At 42.7% G+C, this 27,240-nt stretch overlaps 1 protein-coding gene across 3 annotated transcripts in view; it reads left to right on the top strand.

Annotated features, from left to right (window-relative positions):
• The window catches only part of dop1a (DOP1 leucine zipper like protein A), a 43,205-nt gene extending 21,871 nt beyond the window's left edge, over positions 1 to 21,334 (top strand). For 2 of the 3 annotated variants that reach the window (XM_038288564.1, XM_038288571.1), the window contains 24 exons: positions 2,697 to 3,192; positions 3,279 to 3,556; positions 3,643 to 3,795; positions 4,430 to 4,530; positions 4,602 to 4,867; positions 4,971 to 7,062; positions 7,210 to 7,321; positions 10,688 to 10,870; positions 11,105 to 11,230; positions 11,393 to 11,527; positions 11,943 to 11,998; positions 12,076 to 12,180; positions 12,302 to 12,368; positions 15,030 to 15,174; positions 15,380 to 15,459; positions 15,872 to 15,981; positions 16,480 to 16,629; positions 17,095 to 17,156; positions 17,355 to 17,507; positions 17,599 to 17,735; positions 17,850 to 17,905; positions 18,574 to 18,738; positions 20,510 to 20,639; positions 20,751 to 21,059. In XM_038288564.1, the coding sequence (XP_038144492.1) occupies positions 2,697 to 3,192; positions 3,279 to 3,556; positions 3,643 to 3,795; positions 4,430 to 4,530; positions 4,602 to 4,867; positions 4,971 to 7,062; positions 7,210 to 7,321; positions 10,688 to 10,870; positions 11,105 to 11,230; positions 11,393 to 11,527; positions 11,943 to 11,998; positions 12,076 to 12,180; positions 12,302 to 12,368; positions 15,030 to 15,174; positions 15,380 to 15,459; positions 15,872 to 15,981; positions 16,480 to 16,629; positions 17,095 to 17,156; positions 17,355 to 17,507; positions 17,599 to 17,735; positions 17,850 to 17,905; positions 18,574 to 18,738; positions 20,510 to 20,639; positions 20,751 to 21,059 (5,667 nt within the window). Of the gene's footprint in view, positions 1 to 2,696; positions 3,193 to 3,278; positions 3,557 to 3,642; positions 3,796 to 4,429; positions 4,531 to 4,601; positions 4,868 to 4,970; positions 7,063 to 7,209; positions 7,322 to 10,687; positions 10,871 to 11,104; positions 11,231 to 11,392; positions 11,528 to 11,942; positions 11,999 to 12,075; positions 12,181 to 12,301; positions 12,369 to 15,029; positions 15,175 to 15,379; positions 15,460 to 15,871; positions 15,982 to 16,479; positions 16,630 to 17,094; positions 17,157 to 17,354; positions 17,508 to 17,598; positions 17,736 to 17,849; positions 17,906 to 18,573; positions 18,739 to 20,509; positions 20,640 to 20,750 lie in introns of all 3 variants that reach the window. The other variant, XM_038288558.1, reaches the window with a different exon arrangement.
• Positions 21,335 to 27,240: the final 5,906 nt, after the last annotated feature.

The following is a 27,240-nucleotide window of genomic DNA, read 5'->3' as shown; positions in this document are numbered from 1 at the left end:
AAACCAGTCCCTGGTTGGCTACCACAATGTGATTTCATAAAAAAGTTAAGCTTTCTTTCCCAATTTCAGTGATCACCGCTCCGCTCTCTCCGTACAGGGCTGCTCGGTTCTATCTAGTAGGATGAGGTGAGGGAGGAGCAGGGAATGTCCTCACTGCATTGAGTTTACCGCTAGCCGCTCCGTTCCAGGAGTGTTTGCATAGGGATACTATGTAAATCTGCTGCGGACACCACGCTTGGTCTGAATGCACCTTTACAGCTGCACATTGATTTGATTATTAGGCTAAAATCCTTGTTTTTTATCAATTTTTTTCTTGCTTTTGATTTTTTTATTTCATTTTACATTCTAACGAAGCTTAATGTAAACCAGAATAACGTATAGTAAGTCTTATAAGATAATTTTCTGCTATTGATTACTAAAATTACTTGCAAAAAAAATATATACAGGTGCTGGTCATAAAATTAGAATATCATGAAAAAGTAGATTGATTTCAGTAATTCCATTTAAAAAGTGAAACTTGTATATTATATTCATACATTACATACAAACTCATATATTTCAGATGTTTATTTTGTTTAATTTTGATGATTACAAATGACAACAAATGAAAATCTCAAATTCATCATATCAGAAAATTAGAATATTGTGAAAAGGTTCAAAATTGATGCCCCCTGGTGCCACACTCTAATCAGCTAATTAACTCAAACCACCTGCAAAAGCCTTTAAATGGTCTTTCAGTCTAGTTCTATAGGCTACACAATCATGGGGAAGACTGCTGACTTGACAGTTGTCCAAAAGACGACCATCGACACCTTGCACAAGGAGGGCAAGACACAAAAGGTCATCGCTAAAGAGGCTGGCTGTTCACAGAGCTCAGTGTCCAAGCACATTAATAGAGAGGCGAAGGGAAGGAAAAGATGTGGTCGAAAAAAGTGTACAAGCAAGAGAGATAACCACACCCTGGAGACGATTGTGAAACAAAACCCATTCAAAAATGTGGGGGAGATTCACAAAGAGTGGACTGCAGCTGGAGTGAGTGCTTCAAGAACCACCACACACAGACGTATGAAAGACATGGCTTTCTGCTGTCGCATTCCTTGTGTCAAGCCACTCTTGAACCACAGACAGCGTCAGAAGCGTCTTGCCTGGGCTAAAGAGAAACAGGACTGGACTGCTGGTGAGTGGTCCAAAGTCATGTTCTCTGATGAAAGTAAATTTTGCATTTCCTTTGGAAATCAAGGTCCCAGAGTCTGGAGGAAAAGAAGAGAGGCACTTCATCCACGTTGCTTGAAGTCCAGTGTAAAGTTTCCACAGTCAGTGATGGTTTGGGGTGCCATGTCATCTGCTGGTGTTGGTCCATTGTGTTTTCTGAGGTCCAGGGTCAACGCAGCCACATACCAGGAAGTTTTAGAGCACTTCATGCTTCCTGCAGCTGACCAACTTTTTGGAGATGCAGATTTCATTTTCCAACAGGACTTGGCACCTGCACACAGTGCCAAAGCTACCAGTACCTGGTTGAAGGACCATGGTATCCCTGTTCTTAATTGGCCAGCAAACTCTCCTGACCTTAATGTGAAGAAGAAGATGCAATACACCAGACCCAACAATTCAGAAGAGCTAAAAGCCACTATTAGAGCAACCTGGGCTATCATAACACCTGAGCAGTGCCACAGACTGATCGACTCCATGCCACGCCGCATTGCTGCAGTAATACAGGCCAAAGGAGGCCCAACTAAATACTGAGTGCTGTACATGCTCATACTTTTCATGTTCATACTTTTCAGTTGGCCAACATTTCTATAAATCCTTTGTTTTTATTGGTCTTCAGTAATATTCTAATTTTCTGATATGATGAATTTGAGATTTTCATTTGTTGTCATTTGTAATCATCAAAATTAAACAAAATAAACATCTGAAATATATGAGTTTGTATGTAATGTATGAATATAATATACAAGTTTCACTTTTTAAATGGAATTACTGAAATCAATCTACTTTTTCATGATATTCTAATTTTATGACCAGCACCTGTAGTGATCGATTTAAAGTTTCCATGATGTAAAAATTATCACTTAATGGACGTCAATAAAATTTCCATTTGGGAAAAAATAAACAAATAAGTTGGACTTGCATTTAATGGATAAAACTTAAATAAATTAATAGCTTTGGATTTGATTTATTGGTCATTTGAAAGATGACCTTCATTATGTGATTTTTATCAAAGCAATCTAAAAGTTTATATAAAATGTAACATTTTTAGGCAGGATTTATGGAAATACTTGCTTAAAATATGAAGGCTTTAGTAATGAATATTAAATAAAGTTCCATCCATTTGTGCCCAAACTGTTTAATATTTTGTAGTTCTTAATAAAGACGGATTTTTAATTAAGCCTCCATGCTATTGCTACATGAAGTTTTTCTTGGTCTGGTCTCGTTCTCACTCTGCCTCAGTCTTGGTCTGAAATGAATGAAAGAACCACTCATCAATAAAACATGATCTAAATGAAGCCTTAAAACTGTATTTATTCTTTTATTTATATATATATATATATATATATATATATATATATATATATATATATATATATTATACCCTTTTTTTATTTATAGCCTAAAAGGCCCAGAACTGTAGATACTGTTTTTAATTTGCTGAGCTGCTCAGTTGTTTTTCTTCTTGGTTTCTGTTTTGTTGATAGGTTTCATATTCTGCCCTTGAGACGTCCGACAGTGGGGATGTGTTTGACGATGGGGAAACCCCTCCCAGCAGTCGCTCCGCAGAAAGTGGCTTTACAGACTTTGTCCAGTACCAAGAAGATGGTCCTGAGGGCACGGCGGAAGCCTCTCATCTCCCCCCGTCTCTCAGGACAGGCAGCCGTCCCACCGGCTTGTGTCAGTCCAAGCCTTTGGACAAACCAGTGATGCAGTGTTGCCTGGAGCACTTCCAGCAGTTTCTCTCCTGTCTCATCACCTTTTATATCATTCCTGAGCATGCGGGGGGTTCAGGGCCTTTGGTCACCGCAGGTTCCCAGACCAGTGGTTATCCAGAGTCCTCCTCAGGAGACGGGATGGTCCAGAAAGATTGTGTGGCTGCATTTACTGCTGCCTGCCAGCTCTTCTTGGAGTGCTCCAGTTTCCCAGTCTACATTGCAGAAGGCAATCTAAAGACCTCTCCTCCACTGGAAGAACAGTGCGGTAAGGCTGCTACAAAGAATGAAGAACTTCTTTACTGAACCGTATGAACTAAATAGCTACCCGTTCCGCCTAATTCATCTGTGCAGATGCTGAGCAGAGCCGCCTGCCGGTGTGGCTGCAGACCCTGATGGATGCCTGCTGTCTGGCCAGTGACTTCACCCTACAGGCTGTTGCCATCTCCCTGCTCATGGACCTAATAGGACTGACTCAGTCGGTTGCTATGGTGACAGCTGAGAGTCAGGCTTCCGGTAGCAGCGCTGAGCCCGCTCAGAGCCCGAGCCAGGGACGAGTCGCTGTGGTTATCAGGCCTCCACTAACTCAGGGAATCCTGAAGTATATTGCTGATAAAACTAACTTCTTTAAGGTAGAGATTGCTGACGTTGCTTCACAGGTTGGTGGGTTTTACACGGTTCTGCTGTGGTTCTGAGGTTTCTTTTCTCTGTTGCTCAGAGTGTTGCAGTGATCCTATGGGACCAACTGGGTGAAGGAACGCCTCAGCATCACCAGCGGAGCGTGGAGCTCTTCTACCAGCTGCACAACCTGGTTCCCTCATCCAGCACCTGTGAGGACGTCATCAGCCAGCAACTCATGCACAGAGACAAGGTCAGCAAAATGAAAACAGCAAATATGCTAAAACAGACGTAAACGGATCATAGAATCAGTTGATGAAATGACTAATGTGGTGAAGCCCAGGGACGGGAGGCATTTAACCTCTTCTATGTGTTAAATAACTTTATATTCAATACCCACCCAGGGACACCATAATATATTGCGATACTTTATAATATATTTATTGCCCTTCCCTGTATGGGGTGGTAAATATCTTATTTAATCCGATATTATGTCATATATTGCTTTTGAATACATGCCCCAACTGGCTCTCTAAAATGAGACCCATATGGCAGAAAAGGCAGAGAGAGAACATACTGTTCTACTATATAGACTCCTTTAGTCACAGATACACTTTGTTTAAACAAACACTTTGTTTATGTTGAAATAAAAGTTTGCATCATTCGGTTAAACTGGAACCCCTGGCCTTACCAGAGACCTATGAGGATCATGTTCTGATTTCTCCAGTGCCAATGAACCCAGCAGAACCTAAAGACTGTTTTTAATGGTTCCTGATCTTGAAATAAAAAGTCTTTAAAAACATCTCTTAAAGCATCTCTTCAGTGTTTACATTTTTTTTCTACTAGATTGGTGAAATTAATGTAATTATCTGTGTTCTGTTTTTCAGAGGATTCGTTTGGAGGCTCATGTGAAGTTCTCCGTTCTGTGGCATTTAACACGAGACTTGAACATCACCAAGGCTTCTCCGTTTAGCCGAACATTTGACAGGTGTGTTTGATCGTTTTTCCATCTAAAGGTTCTCTTATTGCTCTGCTATTCATATGTATGCTGTTCTGCAGGTCTCTTTTCATCATGCTCGACAGCTTGAGTTACTGGGATCCCTGCACAAGTGCGGTTGGTCGGGCTTGGTTGAATCAGGTTCTTCAGAGACATGACATCGCACGGGTTCTGGAGCCACTCCTGCTCCTTCTGCTGCACCCCAAAACTCACAGGGTTTCTATTCAGAAGGTGCAAGCCCAGTGCCACTGGGCTCAGATGTTCCCTGAACCGCCTGAACAGGAGCCATCAGAACCGCTCTACACCAGAGACTCCGGCTTCTCAGACAGTGAGCTGTGGATGTGATTTCTTTATTTCTCCTCATTTTCTACTAGTGATTAAAACACTGGTTGCTTTAATCTTTATTTGAAATATTATTTTTATTTCTTTAGACTTCCTTCAGATTCGAGGTGACAGAGTTGGGCATGAGGACTTCAGAGGTCTGGCAATTAGCGACATGGAGCCCTTTTGCCTGACTGTTAACCCCCTGAGTGACAGCTTGTCCATCCTCAGCCTGAGCAGCGAAAACCTGCAGTTAGCTGGAGGATATCCTCCCGGTGACCAGCAGGAGGAGCCACAGAGCTCAGAATCAAGTGGTTCTTGTTCATCTACGCTGGAAAATGGAAGCTTTGATGAACAAGAGAATGGAAAGCGCTCAGATGGAAAGCCGGGTTCATCGGATGAAACGTCTGAAGACTCCGTGGAGGAAGCTGTGTCTGCTGTGATGAAGGAGCTTATTGACAGAGTTCTCAACTTAGTAGAAGAATCAAATGAAACCTCTCCGCCTGAAAACTGGCCCCAAACTGATACTGAAAGCACTTCCTCGGACACCTCCACCGGTCTCCGCCTGGACTCTTGCCCCCCCGAGTGCTCCACCCACCACAATCTGCCTGAATTGTTAGCTGAAGGCACGCTGGAGTTCCTGTCTGTTTCTTCATGTGAAGCTCTGCACAAAGAGGGCATCGCTCGCCACAGCTCCTCACCTTCCATCGTCACGTTACCAGGCGGCACCGATCCAGCCACTACAGACCGAAGCCTACAGGCGGATGACCCCCAGGCCCGCAAACGCAGCCACAGCAGCACTCAGCTCAGTCTGAAAGGGAAGATAATGGAGAAGCTGGTCGACAAATCTCCCGGGGCAAAACCAAAGACCAAGAAGGCGAAGAGGAAAGAGGAAGAGAAGCTGAGGAAAGCAAACCAGTCGGAGAAACTGCATCCACCCAGTATTTTCTTTGGAGACAGTCTAGACCTGGAGAACTGGTACAGCTGTGGCGAAGGAGAGGTGTCCGAAATCGAGAGCGACATGGGCTCACCCAGCGGGGGCTCTGGTGGGACCTGCGCCGGAGGAGAGGCAGCAGGACGCCGGCCATCCTCTGCTCCGCCTCGTTTCAACATCCACCCTCTGTACCAGCACGTCCTGCTCTACCTGCAGCTTTACGACTCCTCCAGGACGCTGCACGCCCTTTCAGCCATCGCCTCCATGGTCAGAGCCGCTCCCTCAGGCTTTGTCAGCGCCATCTCCACCACCAGCATCAACAACACCTACACTCCGCAGCTCTCCTTGCTTCAGAACCTGCTGGCTCGCCACCGAGTCTCTGTTATGGGCAAAGATTTTTACTGCCCCATCCCTCAGGACTCTCACTCCCATTCCTTCCGCAGCGCCATGTACCTGGAGATCATCATCTCCCTCTGCCTCTACTTCCTGAGGAGCTATTATTCAGCACATGTGACGGCGGCTCCTCAGGACTTGGCAGGAAATCGGGCCATGCAGCTGACCAGCGTGGAGGTCCTAACGCTGCTCTTCAGCGAGCTAGCCAAAGTTACAGCCGGCTCAGCGAAGGGATTCGCTAGTTTCATCAGTGACGTCCTCTCTAAGTGCAAAGTCCAGAAGGTCATACTCCACTGCCTGCTCTCCTCCATATTCAGCGCTCAGAAATGGCATGACCAGCGGATAGCGGGGATCAACATGGCGGCGGTGGAGGAAGGCCTGTCAGAGGACAGCGTGATCAACATGTCGGAGGACCAGATCGACAGCTGCAGCGCCGTTCAGTCCCAGCTGCTCCGACTGCTGCAGAGTCTAGTCGTGCTGGAGCACCGGGTCCTGGCGCCTGCAGATGAAGGTGGAGAACCTGCAGGTGGAGGAGGAGCAGGCGGAGGGGCCGGAAGTGGTGGAGTGGCCGGGTTCGAGATCCTAGGTGGGGAGGTGGAGCATGTAAATCCCCAGCAGCCTATGACATCTCTCCAGTACCTCCACGGTCAGCCAATCACAGCGCAGGGCATGTTCCTGTGCGCAGTCATCAGAGCTTTGCACCAGCATCACGCCTGTAAGATGCATCCGCAGTGGATAGGCCTGATCACTGCCACCCTGCCGTACATGGGGAGGGTCCTTAGGAGGGTGGTGGCCTCTGTGACTCTGCAGCTGTGCAGAAACCTGGATAATCTCCTGCAGCAGTACCGCTATGAAACCAGTGTAACAGATAGCAGGTGAGAACATGCTGTAAAGCGCTGTACGTAGAGTTGGCCACTAGATGGCACTGTGCACCACAGAAGGAGCCTGATGTTTCTTCCACACCTACAATCTAAACTCCTCCTTTTTTAGTTCACACTGTATTTTATTTAACCGTCTCCTAGACCCCAGTGGATGGCTCTCTGTATCCCACCAGACCTGATTCTGACCGTATTGGAGGGAATCACTTCCATCATCCATTACTGTCTACTGGACCCCACTTCTCAGTACCACCAGGTGAGGGCGCTGCTCATTTACTCTAACGTTCTGCTGGAAGACATGAGTAAGTTTTGTGTTTTTGAGATTTAATAATAACTCTTACTCTCATTAATCTCTTTCTGGACTTTTCGAAAGTTTTCACTCATTCTATTTATTAACTTATTGATTGTATATAACCTTTATTTAACCAAAAAGTCCAACTGAGATTCAAAATGTCTTTTACAAGAGACACCTGACCAAGGTAGCAGCCAAATCACAAGAAATGCATATATAATAAATAACAAATTACATTTTTATTCTAAAAGAACTACAAAATGTTAAAAACACAATGAGACTCTCAAGAGAAACAAGTAAATGTCAACATAACAGGATCATTTTTAGCAGTTTTAAATTCATTAATGAACATGAGGGTTTCTAACTTTAGCTCTTTCTGTCCATTATTCAACCCCAAAAGCAGTTTTTTCCCATTTAGGTTGCAACTCGGAGCACATTTTAAAGCACGTAGCACATTTTAAAGCAACCAGTTTGAGGAGTGTAGTGGATAAGAACCAGAACAATCTGAGAGATCAGAGAAGATTATCAGGTATAGCTTTTCAGCTAAAGCTATGCTGAAGCTGCTGGCTACGTATTTCAAATGAAGTCCAACCTACTAAATCATAAAGAATGCAGAGATTGGGGAGGGTCTTTGTTTTCTTTATGAATCGTAGTAATGCAAGGTAAACTGAGTCAACACGATATAAGATGCAGCATGCAGGTACAATATATAAAATACAGTTTCTTGATCTTTTTCTGAAATAAAAGCCAAGTCTGTCCTTAAGTTACATGAACCTTAAACCTTATCCCATAGATTAAATTATCTATGTGTAGTGTAATATGTTTGAGGATAAATCAAGACAAAGCAGATTACAACTGTAGAGTTAAGGAGTTTTTTGTTTTTGGTCTCTATGAGTCCAGACTTTTAGAACCACATTTCTCTCCATTATAGATGCTAGTATTTCTGGGTATCAACGTTTTGATTCTGTTGATTCTACCTCTTTGTTGTGAGGTTATGATATATTTAATACCCACCTCAGTAACTAAGTAAATATGTTATTTAATCAGATATTTGGGCTGTCATATATTCTTTGTCAACTCACCAATCAGGACCAATTAAATTGCTTTTGGTGATAATTTGGTAATGAGACAAGGAGAAAACATTTGAATGTTATATTTGTGTGACTTAAGCCTGTTTTAGCTTTATAAACAACAGTTCAAAACATGTCAATATGGCGTACAATGCGATTCAACCTGTTAGCATGTTATGTTTAAAAAATCATTAAAGAAATAAATATTTTAGCTAGAAACTCTGTCTGACTTCTGTGCCAGACCTCTAACTCTGCTAGTCTGCGCTTATGAAAGTCTTGGTTTCTTTCTTTCTTTTTTTTTCCTCCAGCATTTAGCAGCATGGCCACAAACCAGGATAGCTTCCTTTGTTTTTAAGGCTTCCGCCTCCAACCAGCATCTCAAAGTTCTGAAAACTCAAACAGATTGTTCCGCAGCAATTTGGCTCTGAAGTTGTCCATTGGGTCCTCTTAGCTTTTGCAACTTCTGCTTTTTAGCATGGGCTCTTCCATGCTGGTGCCCCTCCGATGTGAACTGGCCAGAGATCAGTCCCCAAAGAGAAAGAAGCAGGCATGGACAGCTGCTCTTCTTCTCAAACACCAAATGGGGCGAAAATTCCATGTCCCCCTATTAGGGGTGGGTATTGGCAAAGAAGTCATTAATCGATTCAAATCACGATTCACATGCCACAATGCGATTCTATCACGATGCATCATGATACTTGAAATATTGCGATGCATTGCGATATTTTCACTGAACACTGTAAAAAAAAAGATACAGCCATTACCAGTGGCTGACTGGCTGGGTATGATCTGGATAGTGTCTTCAATTGATACATAACTGAAAGCAACTGAATTCATACATAGCTGTATTTATTAAAATGACTTTTGGAGGTGTTGCCATGAAAACAAATACTGGACACAAATATTACTATTACTGGCATGGACACACTGACAAAAAGATCTTAGGATTCATCAAACTTTAAATAACAAAATAAGGATAATCATTGCCATTTACATTGCCTCTGTGGTCCTTTAAACCAATGAAATAAAAAACATTCAAATGTATATTTCCTCTTTTGCAAATTACGTGCATCATATCAATTTTGTTTTTACCTTCTTTGTTTTTAAAGCCAGAATGCATCCAAGCATCTGACTTGAAATGTGATGGAGCCGGGGGGCGAATTTTCTCAGTCCCCTCCATATTTTGTTTACGATTGACTCGTCTCAGTATCCCGCGGCCGGACATGCTTGTGACACAAAGCAGCGGGCGTCAACACATCCGCAGCGACATCTGCTGGACTGGAAGTTGTATTCCACTTGATCTGTCTGATGTGCGCCAACCGTTATTGTATTTTATTTGTTCATTTATTTATTTTTTTAATAATCGATTCTTGCCTTCCAGAATCGATGATGTAGGTCACAAAAATTTGAATCTCGATGCATCGCCATGACGATTGTTTTGCACACCCTTACCCTCTATAGGAGTGTCTCGTAATACTGTACTGGGGGAGGGATGTAGATTAGTCAGCTGCAGGCAAACCTTCATCCTCTGGAAATTATAAAATATGGACATTGGTTCCCTATCTCCAAAATTATTATGGTTTATGGCCCAACATTTCATCAAGAATTCTCAGAACATTAATGGGCAAACAGCGTTGTGAAAAACCAGTCAGCACAGCAGACAAGTCGGTATCATTTGGAAAAGAAACACAAAGTAATGTGTAAAGTGATATAATTTGAATGGAAGATACATGAAGGTGAATACATGACAAAACAAACTCTTAGAAGTTGCACAAGACTGGGGTGGAAATTCACCTTCTGTTGATGAGTTTGACGGTGGGCCAGTCAGTCACAATGCGACTGGGAGAATGTGAGAATTTATGTCAATATTAAAATGTGTTTTTTCTACAGACAGTTCCCCGTTTTCTGGGACATTTGCACTTAAAATTGTTAGATAATTTGCCCACTCCTTTTTTCAGAGTCTGTAGATGTAAAATTATTAGAGACGTACTCCAAAAAGAATCAGAGCCGCAACACTAGCTAAAGGTGGTTGTAAAAAGCACGAACTCTGGAGACCAAATCACACCACGATTTTTAATGTGCTCAAAGTATTCTCCCAATTTAATTGAACTTCCCAATCCAGCCTTACTTTGTTTTAGATTATCAAATAATTCTGACGACTGGATGAAATTTGTTGGTGTAGTTTAAAGAAAATTTTGAAAAAGGAAGAAAATTATTCACAAAACTTGGTAATAAACCAGATCCTTTTTGTTTTTCTCAGTTACAAGTGAGCGTTGACCAGAAGCACCTGGCTGAGGCTCGATCAGGCATCCTGTCCATCCTCCACACTATCATGTCTTCCGTCACGCTGCTGTGGAGCGTCCTCCACCAGGCTGACAGCTCTGACAAACCAGCCGCTGCTTCAGCTGCTGCCACATCCAACATCAACCTGGGCTCCACCAAGGTCTGTCCACAAATATCCATTTATCAGCTCCTCTGGTTAAAAACTAAACCGTTTGCAGCTGAATAGGAACATTTGCAATAACTAGAAAAAATTAATAGATTCACAAATAAGATCTGTTATTGCAGTTCCTTTTCCCCAGTTATTGTATTCAAGAAGGAGTCTTTTCCACAGAGGTTTTGGATTTTTTACAATTCTGTTCTCTTAAATAAAAGTTTTCTTTTGCCTCATTCACAGAATCTCCGCCAGCAGATCTTGGAGCTGCTGGGTCCAATCTCCATGAACCACGGTGCTCATTTTATGGCAGCCATTGCTTATGTTTGGAATGAGAGAAAACAAGTCAAAACGCCGATCAGAAATAAGGTAGACAAGGAGAGAAACATCATGTAGCTAAATCAGACATCTTATTCTGTTCCCTCTCGATGTGGACACAGCAGATCAATGTAGAGTTTATCAGGGATGGTGCCCTAACAGTGCTTTAAAAAGTTTAAAGATTACAGTTTATTCATGAATTCATTTTTTTAGGTGATTCCTGTAGCCAGTGAGGAGCAGCTACTGCTGGTTGAGCTTGTCCGGTCGGTCAGCGCCATGCGTACAGAGACAGTCATGCAGACGGTCAAAGAGGTCCTGAAGCAGCCTCCTGCCATTGCAAAAGAAAAGGTAAGTTATTAGGATTTAATGCTGAACTGTTGAAGCCATTAGATGGTATAAACAGAACTAGATCCCTCTCCCGATATATAAAAGCCTCACAAATGAGAAGAACCATCCCAGTAAGTTAGATTAGCATTGAAAAATTGTCATTTTTAAGTGTTGAACATGAGGATTACAGCTTCCACCTACTGAAACCCTGCATTTAGTTTATAAGAACATAAGAACATTTGAAAAGACAAGTTGAGTGTTAATGCTGCATTCCTTCTGATTTGATGGGACTTTATTGCTTTCTAGTTTGTTTGGGGGAATCCAATAATTGATCCAGATCTTCTGACTTTTTTTCCTGTTTCAAATGTACATCTATGTTGTCTTTCCAAAAAACCTTTTTAACTGATCTAAGCTTTTTTTTTTTGCTCATCTTTAGAAGCACATCTCTTTGGAAGTCTGCATGCTGCAGTTCTTCTACGCTTATGTACAGAGGTGAGTTCATTACTTTATAGCTGCGGTGAAGCAAAGTGAAGATGTCTAACCCTATGATTGTTGTTTTTACACACCAGGATTCCTGTGTCCAGCTTGGTTGACAGCTGGCTTTCCCTGCTAGCGCTGCTGAAGGATTCTGTACAGCTGGGTCTTCCTGCTCCAGGACAGTTCCTCATTCTGGGGTTGGTTTCTACTTTCACAGCATCATAAAAAAATAACACATGAACTCAGAGTGCAGAAATCAAGGAAGTTGTTGCTTAGACCTAATTTCTTTTTAGAACTCATGGTTTTCTTTTTCACTAGAGTTCTGAATGAGTTTATCTTGAAGAATCCTAATCTGGAGAGTAAGAAAGACCAGCGAGAGCTGCAGGTAAGTTCAATTGTCTTATGTCGGTAATAGAAGTAAAAAGAGAAGCTGGTGGAAGTAGTGGAAAATGAAGTATAAAGTGTTGATGATGGGATATTGATTTAATGTCAGTTTGCATTAAAATCATGGGCAGGACATACCTCGTGGTTTTGAGTTATTATGAATAAAACAGTCTTATTTTTAACAGAAATAGCCTACATTTAACAGCTCCACAGTAGCACTCTAATTAATAGCTAGCAAGAACCCATCTCCAGTGTTGGGAAAGTTCTCTTTCTACGTGAACTAGTTCAAAGTTCAGTTCACACATTTTAAAATGAACTAGTTCAGTTCATAGTTCATAATTAAAAATTTTGAACCAAGTTCACAGTTCCAAAAAATGAACTACTTCATAGTTCTTTTTTTTTTTTTTCATATATTGCTCAATTATACTGATGACATGGTCAAAAAAAATTTTTTAATTGTGGCCACGAAGTAGTATTTCGTGCGCACGAAATACTACTTCGTTGCCACACAATAAGTATAACGTGCGCACGAAATACTTATTAATAATATTAATATCATTCCTGGACAACTGGGTAAGCAAATCGAGCATGCCTTCTCTAAGGTCTAAGGCGCGCTCGATTTGCTTACCCAGTTGTCCAGGAATGATATTAATATTATTAATAAGTATTTCGTGCGCACGTTATACTTATTGCGTGGCCACAATTAAAAAATTTTTTTGACCGTGTCATCAGAGGGGCTCCGTACAATTACACCATAGCCTACTGTAGAACCACAGACAGCAATTATTTTATCAGTTGTAACTCTGAAACTGTGCGTCAGATTTCATCTTCATATCCAGTTTTGAATCCTTATCCAACCAGGGTTTACATTAGCATTGAGGGGACAGCATTTCCCCATTGTTGCTTTAATGCTTTGTTGCTGTCCATTCACTTCACACTAGTAGCAGCTGCAGCTTTCACCCCTACAGTATATTCTCAAAAACATCAGGAAAAATGTGCTGCTTGAATGGTCTTTTTTATGAGGAATTATTAAAAGAAAAACAGGAAAGTAGTCTTTAAGGTGCAAATGTTTTTTTTTATTTTAATATTTTTTTCAATTTGAAATTCCATTTCAGTACATACTAAAAAGGAATCCTGGAATCCTGGAAAATTATACCAGGCAGGTTTAACAAACAAGTTACATGAATAGTAAAACCCTCAAGAACATTTTATTAACACAAACTGAGGGACCAGGCTGAGGTAGGAATTTAAGGTTACTGAAGTGCGGATTTTTTTACTAAAAGCCGGCGGGCAAAGTTTGCAGAGAAATGTAAGATTGTTGCCATCATCCTCACCGACCACCTGCTCATAAACCTGTTTTAAGTGATCATACTGCTGCTTTGTCGCCTCCACGGTCGCCTCCATGCTGCTGTGGCTTCCACGCTGCATTTTGTTTTGATGACGCACGCGGCTGTAGGCTACGACGCTGGTAGCTGGTGTTGCCAGATTGGGTGTTTTTCCCGCTACATATTAAGGCCTGTTTACGGTGTGATTTAGCCGGGGTTTCGCCTGGAAGGCTCTATAGAAATCTGGCAACCTATTGAACGAAGTTGAACGGAGAGAGCGTGCCGTTCACAGACACCAGAATGAACGAGTTCACAATAACGTTCATCAGGCAGTAATGCAGTACGTTCAGTTCACGTTCGCCCAAAATATGAACGAGTTCATGAACTTTCGTTCAATGAACACGTTCAGGCACAACACTGCCCATCTCTGTGTGTGATGTCTGAGGGAGGATGCTTTTGGAGCAAACTTGGCATTCTATAATGGAGATGGATGGAAACACTGATGGTTGTTCCAGAACATCTAGTCTGGAAATGGTTTGTTTGATTGAACCATCAGCTAGTTTTAGCTCAGGTAGTGATGCTGAGAAATATGGAGGCATCACACCTTCCAGGTCGGAACCAACCAGTGTGGTTCTACAGCACGAAGCTGTAGGTAAAAAGCGAAAGTCGTGAGCCGGGAGAGGGAGCGGACGCTACCATCACCAGCAAACAACTCACTTACCTTCCGTAATCCTCAGAATCGACCCGTTGTAGCCCTGGGAGGGCGGAGAATAACCGCAACTCCGGTCAAGAGACAGGGGCTTCAGACAACGGGGAAGTTAGCGAACCGCTTGCGAGAAGAAAAAAGGAGCAGAGCAAAGGATGACACCAGGCTATATAGCTTCTGAGTGGTCATCCGGTGTCACAGGTGTGACTCTGTTGGTATAATTACTCGAACTGCGCATGCCCGAAGGGAACATTCAGTGCTTTCAGCACCGCCCTCTGGCGGTCAGTAGGGATGAAATAGAACTAAGCAGCAGCAGTTTCGCCTCCATCAGATTAAATAGAGAGCATCTGATTTAGGTTTTTTCAGATTATCTGTTCAATTGGGTGTCTGGAGTTTACTAAGTTTTTGGTTCATAAAATGAAATATATGAAAGCTTGTGGTTGACTTGAGAAAACCTGATGAATTTCATTGTGTTTTACGTTTTAACAAACCACTGCAGAATGAAAATATATCTAGTTGAATTGTGATTAGCTTTTTAAATCGGTTTTGTTTCCTTATTTACTTGTGAAATAAAAAGATGGGTGATGGATCATGGTAAGAAGGTTTACTTGAAGTTAATCTGTGTGTTCAGGATGTGACTCATAAGGTGGTGGAGGCCATCGGCACCATCGCCGGCTCCTCTTTGGAACCGACCAAGTGGCTGAGGAGGAACCTGGAGGTGAAGGCGTCTCCTCAGATCGTTGTTGACGGAGCCAACCTGGAAGCAGACGTAGAAGGTGCTCCATCAACAAGCATTTATTGTTAAAAATCCTCTGCCTGCACTGAAATCAAATTATAGGCTAACACCTGTCCGCTAATTCAAAACGCAGACAGTCTTTATGTAAATCAAAGCCAAAAAAGTTTGTAGCTTAAGCTTCAGCATGGCAGTTTTTTTACTGAGCTTTGTAGCTGCTGCTAACGTTTGCTGTATGTCTTTTGTAGACTTATTGCACACAGTGATGGAGGCCTCCACCTTCACTCCATCCGTATACAGTGTTCACGCCCTCACACTGCTGGCCGAGGTAAACACGAGCGTCTGCGACCCATCTGTCCACACCAGTCGGTGGTTCGGCTGCTCATTTACCTGCAGTGTTTGGATCCTGTTATTACACAGAACAGATGAAGTCCTTAGATTGGATTTTTCCGGCCAGTCCTTCAGAGTGGACCAATAAATCCATGTGCTGTGTTGGTTCTGGCTGTGCAGGATGTGAACAGTTTGACTCACTTTATTGGCATCCTGGCTGTTTTTAGCTCAGTGTGGGTTTGATTACAAACACCTTGCCTGTGTTTCACTGACATTAGAGCTATTAGATTTGAGTTAATGCAAAGCTCTACATAAAAAGAACATGCTGCTCTATAGATTGAGACACTTGCTTCGTGCCTCATGTCGTTCCTCAGCCATTCCTTGATTTAACATGTTTGTCTGTCTGTCAGGTGCTGGCTCATCTGTTGGACATGGTGTTCTACAGTGACGAGAAGGAGAAAGTCATCCCGCTGCTGGTTAATATCATGCACTACGTAGTTCCCTACCTCCGCAACCACAGGTGTGGAAAAAGTTCTTTATTTTCCTTCATCAATGGTTCTCTGCTCTAAATTAAGCCACACTAGAAAACCTGACCTTAGAAAAACTACTCCTCTTACCCTTAACAACTCCATAGCATTTCCTGTCAAGCTCTTGCTTCCGGCATTTCACAATAAAAGCCCAGCTGAAACTTAACAGTACGGACTGTGGCTAAATTGTTCTCTATGTAAAACATTTAAATCTCCTTGGGGAGACCATCAATTTTTGGAAAAGCCCCAAAAGTTCTGAAAAAAAAAGCCCACTTTGGTTCATCCAGAGCTGTGTCTGGATGATGGTGGGATTCTGACAAACTTCCTTGGTAATCTATTTGTGCAGATGGAACCGTTGCTGGGCAGTGGGGGTCTGTGCTGGAGGAGAAGGAGCATGACAATCAGTCTTTCTTGGGCTAAATTCAGATAGCTTTTATGCCACCTAAAAACCTCTACAGAACATTCATTATTTCATCCTTTCCCCCTGGCAGTGCTCACAACGCCCCGAGCTACAGAGCCTGCATCCAGCTGTTGAGCAGCTTAAGTGGTTACCAGTACACCCGCCGGGCCTGGAAGAAGGAGGCCTTCGACCTCTTCATGGACCACACCTTCTTCCAGATGGACGCCTCCTGTGTCAGCCAGTAAGCACACCCTAAAAAGTTTTCACTTCCAAAAACTCAACATCAAAAAATATGAATCTACTGCGGAGTTTCTGCACTTGTCCTAAGAAACCAAGGAGACAGTTTCCTTTCAGTTATGACTTTCATGTTAAGCTGCTTTCTCCTGTCCTTAAATGTTTTTATTGCAGGTTTATTTCCAGTTTATTTCCCAAATTGTTCCTACTTAGTCGAAGGCATTAAACTGCCTCACGAGTGCTGTCGCCTTCAGACCAGCACTCGTCTTTTGAATTAAGGAAGCAAACACATCCCTTCTCTAGGGTCGAACTTTACACAAATAGATTCTTTGATGATGCAGCATAGGGACAATATAGAACATGTTATTTTTCATTATTTGGATGTTGTGTGTTTTTGTTAGTAAATAGCATCTTATGTTTGCAGGATGTTGTTCAAATGATTAACTTTAACATCATTCGCCTTATCTTCCAGCTGGAGAGCTATCATTGACCACCTGATGACTCATGACAAGACCACATTCAGAGACCTGATGAGTAAGCCTAAGATTTTCTATCTATGGAGAGGTTTCTGCTGCCAGTGGTCACAGGCCATTAACTGTGCATCAAATCAGTCGAACTAAAAAAACCTCCTTGCTTTGGTGTTCTGTTTGCATCCAGCCTCTGACCCTCTCAAGTTGACAATAAAATATGAGTGATCTTTGGGGAGTAAAACTGTTTGTGTTTTGATTTCAGCGCGGGTGGCGGTCGCTCAGAGCAGCTCCCTGAGTTTATTCACCAACAGAGACGCTGAGCTGGAGCAGAGGGCTATGCTGCTCAAACGTCTGGCCTTTACCATCTACAGCAGCGAGGTGGACCAGTACCAGAAATACCTGCCGGACATCCAGGGTAAGCAGAAGCCAACATCCTGACCTGCACTGAAGGGATAGTTTTATTCCCTGCTGCATGGGTTCTTTACGTCTGCCTCTGTGTGTTTTAGAGCGTCTGGTGGAGAGCCTGCGTCTGCCTCAGGTACCCATCCTTCATGCGCAGGTGTTCCTTTTCTTCAGGGTGCTGCTGCTACGCATGTCACCTCAACATCTCACATCACTCTGGCCTACCATGATCACAGAGCTGGTGAGAGAGGCGGCCGCTCAGAGTCGTTTTGTCCTATTGTTGTTTAAATGTTGCTGCTTTACACACGTCATCTTCCCCTCACGCCCATTCCTCCTCTGCTGTGTGTGTTTATAGGTCCAGGTGTTCCTACTGATGGAACAGGAGCTAACAGCTGATGAGGACATATCAAGGTATGTCAGCACAACAGTGGTGATTTAATTCATATCAGTTTTACGATAGAGAAGTTTTTAAACAGTAGAATAAGGGAAGTTTTAGGACAGCAATCTTTATGATCCTTATGGAAAACGATGTTCTTTGACGAACATGGATGCCTCCAGTAAAGCACATTCAAATGAAAATGAATCTTAATGAAAAAAACACTTAACATTTATTAAACAGAGTTTAATAATTTCATATTTAGTTTGAATTCTGAATATGACCAAACTTTTCCTTTAATAAAAAAATCAATCGTTATTCGATCAGAAGATAAATGTCCCCATGAAATAAAACAAGTGTTAAAAATGATTAACTTATTTTGTCATCTATTTTAATCACTTGTTGTTTAATTTATTTATGTTATAAATTGTTAAATAAACAAATATCTCTTCAAATAGATTATTGAATGCATCATGAAGTAATTAAATAAATGACTAAATTAGCTTAATATATTTTATTTTGTTTTTCTATCTGATGGAATCTGGACAGTTTATTAATAGCAGGATTTTGTCCTGAATGAAAAAACTCTCTGAAGAGGTTTTTTTAATATTGTTTAAATGAAATGCACATTTTGGACTAAAATGAGAACACCTACTTCCAGTTTGACTTTCCTTCATAAATTTCATGCTGTCTCCTTTTCTAGGACATCAGGACCATCTGTAGCCGGATTGGAGACCACTTATTCTGGAGGGAACGGCTTCTCCACGTCCTACAACAGCCAACGCTGGCTAAACCTCTACCTCTCTGCATGCAAGTTCCTGGATCTTGCCTTGGCGCTGCCTCCTGAGAGCCTGCCTCAGTTCCAGATGTAAGTGCAGAAAAATCCAAGGAACTGTCGACTTTTCATGTGATAATTAACCTTCATCAGTTAGAGCACAGGTGTCAAACTGGTTCCAGAAAGGGCCGTGTGGCTGCAGGTTTTCTTTCCAAGCAAACAATAGCATACCAGAGTGTAAGTGTAACTTCTACAGATTTATCGCACACAGAGATTCATTTCAGGCATTTATTCCTTTTCTTTTATATGACTTCACCTTTAAAAGATGCATGTTATCAGTTTAATCATATTTAGGACAAAATCATCAAACCAAACCACGGAAATAAACACTTTAAATTACACAGTAATTGAATTACTGGGAAAACACTTTGAGAATTAATTAATTAACTCTAGATCTTATGCTACGTTCCCGCTGCAGGTCTTAATGCTCAGTTCTAATTGTTTAAGGTGTTTGTTCACATTTCCTAATATATGCAAATTGTATGTGATCTCCTGTTAAAACTGAAGTAGAGGACGCAGTGATGTCACAAATGGTAATGCTGGAGTACATCTATCAAATATCACCTGGTTCCAATAAGACTCATCATGGGGGGACCGATAAGGCAGGCGGGGGGGAAGCACGGGGACGCAGGTGTCCAGGCTACCGTTACCGGGTCAGATTTGGTCGCTCTGTCCCCCCTCTGGCTCCCTGTTTTCGACTACGTGCTGCACTGTAGTCCACCAAAATCGTGGACGATTGTGAAATTCCCCCCAGACATTTTTTTAGGTCTGAAAATTAGGGGAAGGAAAAAGAGGATGTCTGGTCACCCTAGTAGTAACAGATCAGTATCAGATTTAGGACAAAGCTGCCTGAGTCATATGTGACAAAAAATCAGATGTGTGTTTTTAGACTCATAAAAAGGACCTTAAAGGTCCTGTTGGCTAATAAATGAAAGGCCGTTTCTCAATTCACAAGAACACGACTACGGACTTGTGTCCTCGCCAAGTATGCTCTTGAGAAGAACACTGGAAAATCTGGGAGAACGGCGGCATGCAGCATAAAAATGGGTCAATTAGAGCAGAAGCGTACTGATGACATCACCAGATGCTCAGCTCGTCTGGAGCTGCATTTATCCTCCTGTTATTAACTGACTCTAGATGATAATAAATTATTACTCTTTTCATTTAGTGATGGAATGATAATGAACACAGTCAGATAAACGCAAATCAAATGAACATTTTGCCAAATAACCAAAAAAACGGCCTGACAGCCAGCGGTCCTTCTCACACGGCTATGCAGAGAAAGGGCTGCTGCAGACGGGCTAGGATTAGACCTGGCTGCCCTGGAGCTCTGCTGGTTGCCTCGGTCCTCTTAACTTAGGAATTTTTTTTAACTTACGCATTAAATAGGTTAATGGGCCACACAGGGACGGTTTAAAGTATAATATTCTCAACTCAAATGGTCTTAAAATTTACTTTTATTGAACAACAGCAACAGAAATAAAATCTTTTAACCTAACACTCTGAGCTCTGTGAGCGCTGCAATGAAAGCTGCTGCTGCAGTGCATGCTGGGACAGCTGCCAATCTCAAGAACAGACAAGTCTGCTCTGATGCATGCTGGGTAAAGAGGGAGGGGCGAGAACAACATCCAGGGATATTGTCTGTTCTCGGTCTGCTGTAGTTGTGAATTGGAACAGTTCTATGGCTAAGGTCGATTACTTTTCACGAGTAAACGAGCTTATGAGAACGCGCAAGTTATTGAAAAACGTCCACAGTGAAGGAGCGTCTTTGATTCCACTCAAAGTTAGCGATTCTCCATTACAGGTACCGCTGGGCCTTCATCCCTGAGGCTTCAGACGATTCAGGGTTGGAGGTGAGACGTCAGGGGACACATCAAAGGGAGTTCAAGCCCTACGTGGTTCGTTTGGTGAAGCTTTTGAGAAAACGAGCAAAGGTATCTCCTCCTGCTTTTTAATTGGACAAATGTAGTTTAAAATCAAACTCTCCATCAGATGAATTTTCCTTTCTTACTTAGTATTTTGTTTTTTTTTGTTTTTTACCATAGAAAAACCCAGAGGAGGACTGCTCCACTAAAACCTTACCTTGGGAGCCAGGCCACCTGATGCTGACCCTCTACGTTATCCGCAGCATGGAGCAGCTGCTGCCCTTCTTCAACCTGCTCAGCCAGGTGTTCAACAGCAAGGCCAGCTGCCGATCAGGCCTCGCCTACTCCCACAATCCCGCTGATTCTTCCTTCCCCGGAAACAAGGAGGGCCACAAACTGGAGAGCCAGAAGGTGTTCTGGAGCCGAGCTCGCCAGAACATCGAGGAGATGGTGGAGAAAGACTTTCTAGAGGGCCTCATCAAGACATGAGAACCCAGCCGAGGAGGAAGTGGGCATTAAAACATAACTGAACACTAGTGACAAACTCTAACTTGTACATTCATGAACATTATTATGGGATGTGAGGGGGGGTTTTACAGTTTTTTATTTATGACTCTTGAGCTATGGTTATTTAATTTTAATTATTTGTATGTATGGAGCAGCTTTTGACAGGTTTTAACATTTCATCCGAGTCCTTTAGAAGAAATAAAATATGCTGTGCCATTCCATGTGAGGTGACTTAATAAAACAGGTTTCTAATAACAGATACTTTTATCTTTTAATCAGGGCATGCTTTGGTTGCACAGTGGTTAGCCCACACGACCCATGTATGCAGGCCTTAAAGGAATTGTACACCCAAAACATGATTAGCCTTCATTTTCTACTCACCCCCATGCTGAACAACACCCTGGAGTACTTTTTTGATATCTCAAATGCATCTGGAGATCTGGGAGGCTTCTTGCTGTCTGCTGACATTCAAATAATGGAGGACTATGGTGCCCGAGACAGAAAGGTCCATAAAAGTCCACAAAAAACGTGTCAATATTCCTCCATACTGCTCGTCCAATGTATTCCAAGTGTCCTGAGTGGGTAGCATCCAGAATTTACTCGAAACGAAGTCATTTAGAATGTTTTTAGAGCATAAACAGTAGTGTATAGGATTTCCTGAAAGCCCACACGCGCGCTCACGACGCTACGGAAGCCGGCAGATCAAACCAGATGAAAGTGCGCATTCAGCGTCTGCTCTTCCAATAATGCAAGCGTAGAAGAAGAAATGTGCTGTTTACCTGTGCAAAGAAAGAAACAACGAAAGAAAAATATCTGAGGACTTCAGTGTTGAGGAAGAGCATGAGTTCTTTGCCGAGCTGAATGCGCTGGTTTGGTCTGCCGGCTTCCGTAGCGTCGTGAGCGCGCGTGTGCGCGCTTCCAGGAAATCCTATACACTACTGTTTATGCTCTAAAAACATTCTAAATGACTTCGTTTCGAGTAAATTCTGGATGCTACCCACTCAGGACACTTGGAATACATTGGACGAGCAGTATGGAGGAATATTGACACGTTTTTTGTGGACTTTTATGGACCTTTCTGTCTCGGGCGCCATAGACCTCCATTATTTGAATGTCAGCAGACAGCAAGAAGCCTCCCAGATCTCCAGATGCATTTGAGATATCAAAAAAGTACTCCAGAGTGTTGTTCAGCATGGGGGTGAGTAGAAAATGAAGGCTAATCATGTTTTGGGTGTACTATTCCTTTAAGACCAATTTTTACTCCTGACGCATAGCCCCTGCAACCGTCAAATCTGTCTCTGTGCTGTCATTGCGTACCTCAAAAAAATCCTGACTACGTGTCAGACGTTTGCAAAGCCACGCCGACGGAAGTGCGCAGACAAAAATCAGCTGTGATTGGTCCTTGGTATGCCTTTCCGGCTGTCTGTGTGGTCGTCCTTCTCGATTCAGTGCCGGGCTGCGCTATTTTTAAAAACGGAGAAAATTTGACAACTACGACGAAAGGTCAATCGAGGAGGTACGATGCCCCGGACAAATTATATGAATAAATATATCCTTTTTGATGTCTAGCAAGTCTAGATCCATCTCGTGATATCTTGCAGACGTACCATTTTAGTTTTGAAAGATAAGCACTCCTGCAGACGCCACCGAATTTCTTGCGAGTTCTAAAATAGGCTCCCCCTTGTGCTTTGGAGGGAAACTGCTGTGCGTCCCTAAAAAATTCCAGACCGACGGTGCAGAAGCATACCAGCAAAACTTGTTCGCGACCAGACCCAAGTGACATTTGATGTGTGCGGTTGCAGAAGTCTAATCGGCCCTTTTGTCTTCGACATGGGCAAGCTGGGCTCGAATCGGGCCTGCTGCCCTTTCCCACATGTGTCTCCTACTGAAAGATTGAATCATCAGCTCTTTATTTCAGCTCTGCAGGAGTTGAGCCCTGTCTCTTTATTGGTTTGCCAGCTTTAATGAGGCAAATAAATGTCAAAATGTGTGAATTTGGGACATTTGTTCTCCGTCTGCCTACTGTTATCATGTTATTGTGCCAAATGAAAATTAGCTTCTTATTCTTTCATTTCCAAATTTGACTTCCCCCAACTGGCGGTTAGGAAAAATCCACAGAAGAGTTGCACCTTCTTATAAGCTGCATGGGGAAAAAAGTAGCGGTTCATAGTCAGCAATTTTAAAGCAATTTATATGTTTGATTTACCAGGTAATCAAAATTAATATGCTGTAATTATCTAACAGGATTTTTTAACATAAAACCTTCAACCTCAATCTGAGGCTCAATCTTTTCCAGTGTGTAATCTCTGCTGTTGGATTATCATTTTGAAAGGGAAAAAAGACTCCATACTTTTGCAGAATTCCTCATTTGTTTTACTTTTTGAATTTTGTATGAAGCTTAGGTCGCATCTGAAAGGGAGACGCATCATGTGGGGACAATGGAAAAGTTTTTGGTGATTCACTGGTTAATTTTTAGTTGAAGGTTTTTCAAAGTTGACCCGAATTAGAAGACCTTAAAGGTCCTGTTGGCTAATAAATGAAAGGCCGTTTCTCAATTCACAAGAACACGACTACGGACTTGTGTCCTCGCCAAGTATGCTCTTGAGAAGAACACTGGAAAATCTGGGAGAACGGCGGCATGCAGCATAAAAATGGGTCAATTAGAGCAGAAGCGTACTGATGACATCACCAGATGCTCAGCTCGTCTGGAGCTGCATTTATCCTCCTGTTATTAACTGACTCTAGATGATAATAAATTATTACTCTTTTCATTTAGTGATGGAATGATAATGAACACAGTCAGATAAACGCAAATCAAATGAACATTTTGCCAAATAACCAAAAAAACGGCCTGACAGCCAGCGGTCCTTCTCACACGGCTATGCAGAGAAAGGGCTGCTGCAGACGGGCTAGGATTAGACCTGGCTGCCCTGGAGCTCTGCTGGTTGCCTCGGTCCTCTTAACTTAGGAATTTTTTTTAACTTACGCATTAAATAGGTTAATGGGCCACACAGGGACGGTTTAAAGTATAATATTCTCAACTCAAATGGTCTTAAAATTTACTTTTATTGAACAACAGCAACAGAAATAAAATCTTTTAACCTAACACTCTGAGCTCTGTGAGCGCTGCAATGAAAGCTGCTGCTGCAGTGCATGCTGGGACAGCTGCCAATCTCAAGAACAGACAAGTCTGCTCTGATGCATGCTGGGTAAAGAGGGAGGGGCGAGAACAACATCCAGGGATATTGTCTGTTCTCGGTCTCCTGTAGTTGTGAATTGGAACAGTTCTATGGCTAAGGTTGATTACTTTTCACGAGTAAACGAGCTTATGAGAACGCGCAAGTTATTGAAAAACGTCCACAGTGAAGGAGCGTCTTTGATTCCACTCAAAGTTAGCGATTCTCCATTACAGGTACCGCTGGGCCTTCATCCCTGAGGCTTCAGACGATTCAGGGTTGGAGGTGAGACGTCAGGGGACACATCAAAGGGAGTTCAAGCCCTACGTGGTTCGTTTGGTGAAGCTTTTGAGAAAACGAGCAAAGGTATCTCCTCCTGCTTTTTAATTGGACAAATGTAGTTTAAAATCAAACTCTCCATCAGATGAATTTTCCTTTCTTACTTAGTATTTTGTTTTTTTTTTGTTTTTTACCATAGAAAAACCCAGAGGAGGACTGCTCCACTAAAACCTTACCTTGGGAGCCAGGCCACCTGATGCTGACCCTCTACGTTATCCGCAGCATGGAGCAGCTGCTGCCCTTCTTCAACCTGCTCAGCCAGGTGTTCAACAGCAAGGCCAGCTGCCGATCAGGCCTCGCCTACTCCCACAATCCCGCTGATTCTTCCTTCCCCGGAAACAAGGAGGGCCACAAACTGGAGAGCCAGAAGGTGTTCTGGAGCCGAGCTCGCCAGAACATCGAGGAGATGGTGGAGAAAGACTTTCTAGAGGGCCTCATCAAGACATGAGAACCCAGCCGAGGAGGAAGTGGGCATTAAAACATAACTGAACACTAGTGACAAACTCTAACTTGTACATTCATGAACATTATTATGGGATGTGAGGGGGGGTTTTACAGTTTTTTATTTATGACTCTTGAGCTATGGTTATTTAATTTTAATTATTTGTATGTATGGAGCAGCTTTTGACAGGTTTTAACATTTCATCCGAGTCCTTTAGAAGAAATAAAATATGCTGTGCCATTCCATGTGAGGTGACTTAATAAAACAGGTTTCTAATAACAGATACTTTTATCTTTTAATCAGGGCATGCTTTGGTTGCACAGTGGTTAGCCCACACGACCCATGTATGCAGGCCTTAAAGGAATTGTACACCCAAAACATGATTAGCCTTCATTTTCTACTCACCCCCATGCTGAACAACACCCTGGAGTACTTTTTTGATATCTCAAATGCATCTGGAGATCTGGGAGGCTTCTTGCTGTCTGCTGACATTCAAATAATGGAGGACTATGGTGCCCGAGACAGAAAGGTCCATAAAAGTCCACAAAAAACGTGTCAATATTCCTCCATACTGCTCGTCCAATGTATTCCAAGTGTCCTGAGTGGGTAGCATCCAGAATTTACTCGAAACGAAGTCATTTAGAATGTTTTTAGAGCATAAACAGTAGTGTATAGGATTTCCTGAAAGCGCGCACACGCGCGCTCACGACGCTACGGAAGCCGGCAGATCAAACCAGACGAAAGTGCGCATTCAGCGTCTGCTCTTCCAATAATGCAAGCGTAGAAGAAGAAATGTGCTGTTTACCTGTGCAAAGAAAGAAACAACGAAAGAAAAATATCTGAGGACTTCAGTGTTGAGGAAGAGCATGAGTTCTTTGCCGAGCTGAATGCGCTGGTTTGGTCTGCCGGCTTCCGTAGCGTCGTGAGCGCGCGTGTGCGCGCTTCCAGGAAATCCTATACACTACTGTTTATGCTCTAAAAACATTCTAAATGACTTCGTTTCGAGTAAATTCTGGATGCTACCCACTCAGGACACTTGGAATACATTGGACGAGCAGTATGGAGGAATATTGACACGTTTTTTGTGGACTTTTATGGACCTTTCTGTCTCGGGCGCCATAGACCTCCATTATTTGAATGTCAGCAGACAGCAAGAAGCCTCCCAGATCTCCAGATGCATTTGAGATATCAAAAAAGTACTCCAGAGTGTTGTTCAGCATGGGGGTGAGTAGAAAATGAAGGCTAATCATGTTTTGGGTGTACTATTCCTTTAAGACCAATTTTTACTCCTGACGCATAGCCCCCTGCAACCGTCAAATCTGTCTCTGTGCTGTCATTGCATACCTCAAAAAAATCCTGACTACGTGTCAGACGTTTGCAAAGCCACGCCGACGGAAGTGCGCAGACAAAAATCAGCTGTGATTGGTCCTTGGTATGCCTTTCCGGCTGTCTGTGTGGTCGTCCTTCTCGATTCAGTGCCGGGCTGCGCTATTTTTAAAAACGGAGAAAATTTGACAACTACGACGAAAGGTCAATCGAGGAGGTACGATGCCCCGGACAAATTATATGAATAAATATATCCTTTTTGATGTCTAGCAAGTCTAGATCCATCTCGTGATATCTTGCAGACGTACCATTTTAGTTTTGAAAGATAAGCACTCCTGCAGACGCCACCGAATTTCTTGCGAGTTCTAAAATAGGCTCCCCCTTGTGCTTTGGAGGGAAACTGCTGTGCGTCCCTAAAAAATTCCAGACCGACGGTGCAGAAGCATACCAGCAAAACTTGTTCGCGACCAGACCCAAGTGACATTTGATGTGTGCGGTTGCAGAAGTCTAATCGGCCCTTTTGTCTTCGACATGGGCAAGCTGGGCTCGAATCGGGCCTGCTGCCCTTTCCCACATGTGTCTCCTACTGAAAGATTGAATCATCAGCTCTTTATTTCAGCTCTGCAGGAGTTGAGCCCTGTCTCTTTATTGGTTTGCCAGCTTTAATGAGGCAAATAAATGTCAAAATGTGTGAATTTGGGACATTTGTTCTCCGTCTGCCTACTGTTATCATGTTATTGTGCCAAATGAAAATTAGCTTCTTATTCTTTCATTTCCAAATTTGACTTCCCCCAACTGGCGGTTAGGAAAAATCCACAGAAGAGTTGCACCTTCTTATAAGCTGCATGGGGAAAAAAGTAGCGGTTCATAGTCAGCAATT

This window comes from Cyprinodon tularosa, unplaced genomic scaffold (assembly GCF_016077235.1).
Source record: "Cyprinodon tularosa strain WSP-4 unplaced genomic scaffold, ASM1607723v1 ctg107, whole genome shotgun sequence".
NCBI lineage: Eukaryota > Metazoa > Chordata > Actinopteri > Cyprinodontiformes > Cyprinodontidae > Cyprinodon > Cyprinodon tularosa.
The sequence above is the reverse complement of the archived record's forward strand: the minus strand, read 5'-3'. Positions and strand labels throughout refer to the sequence as shown.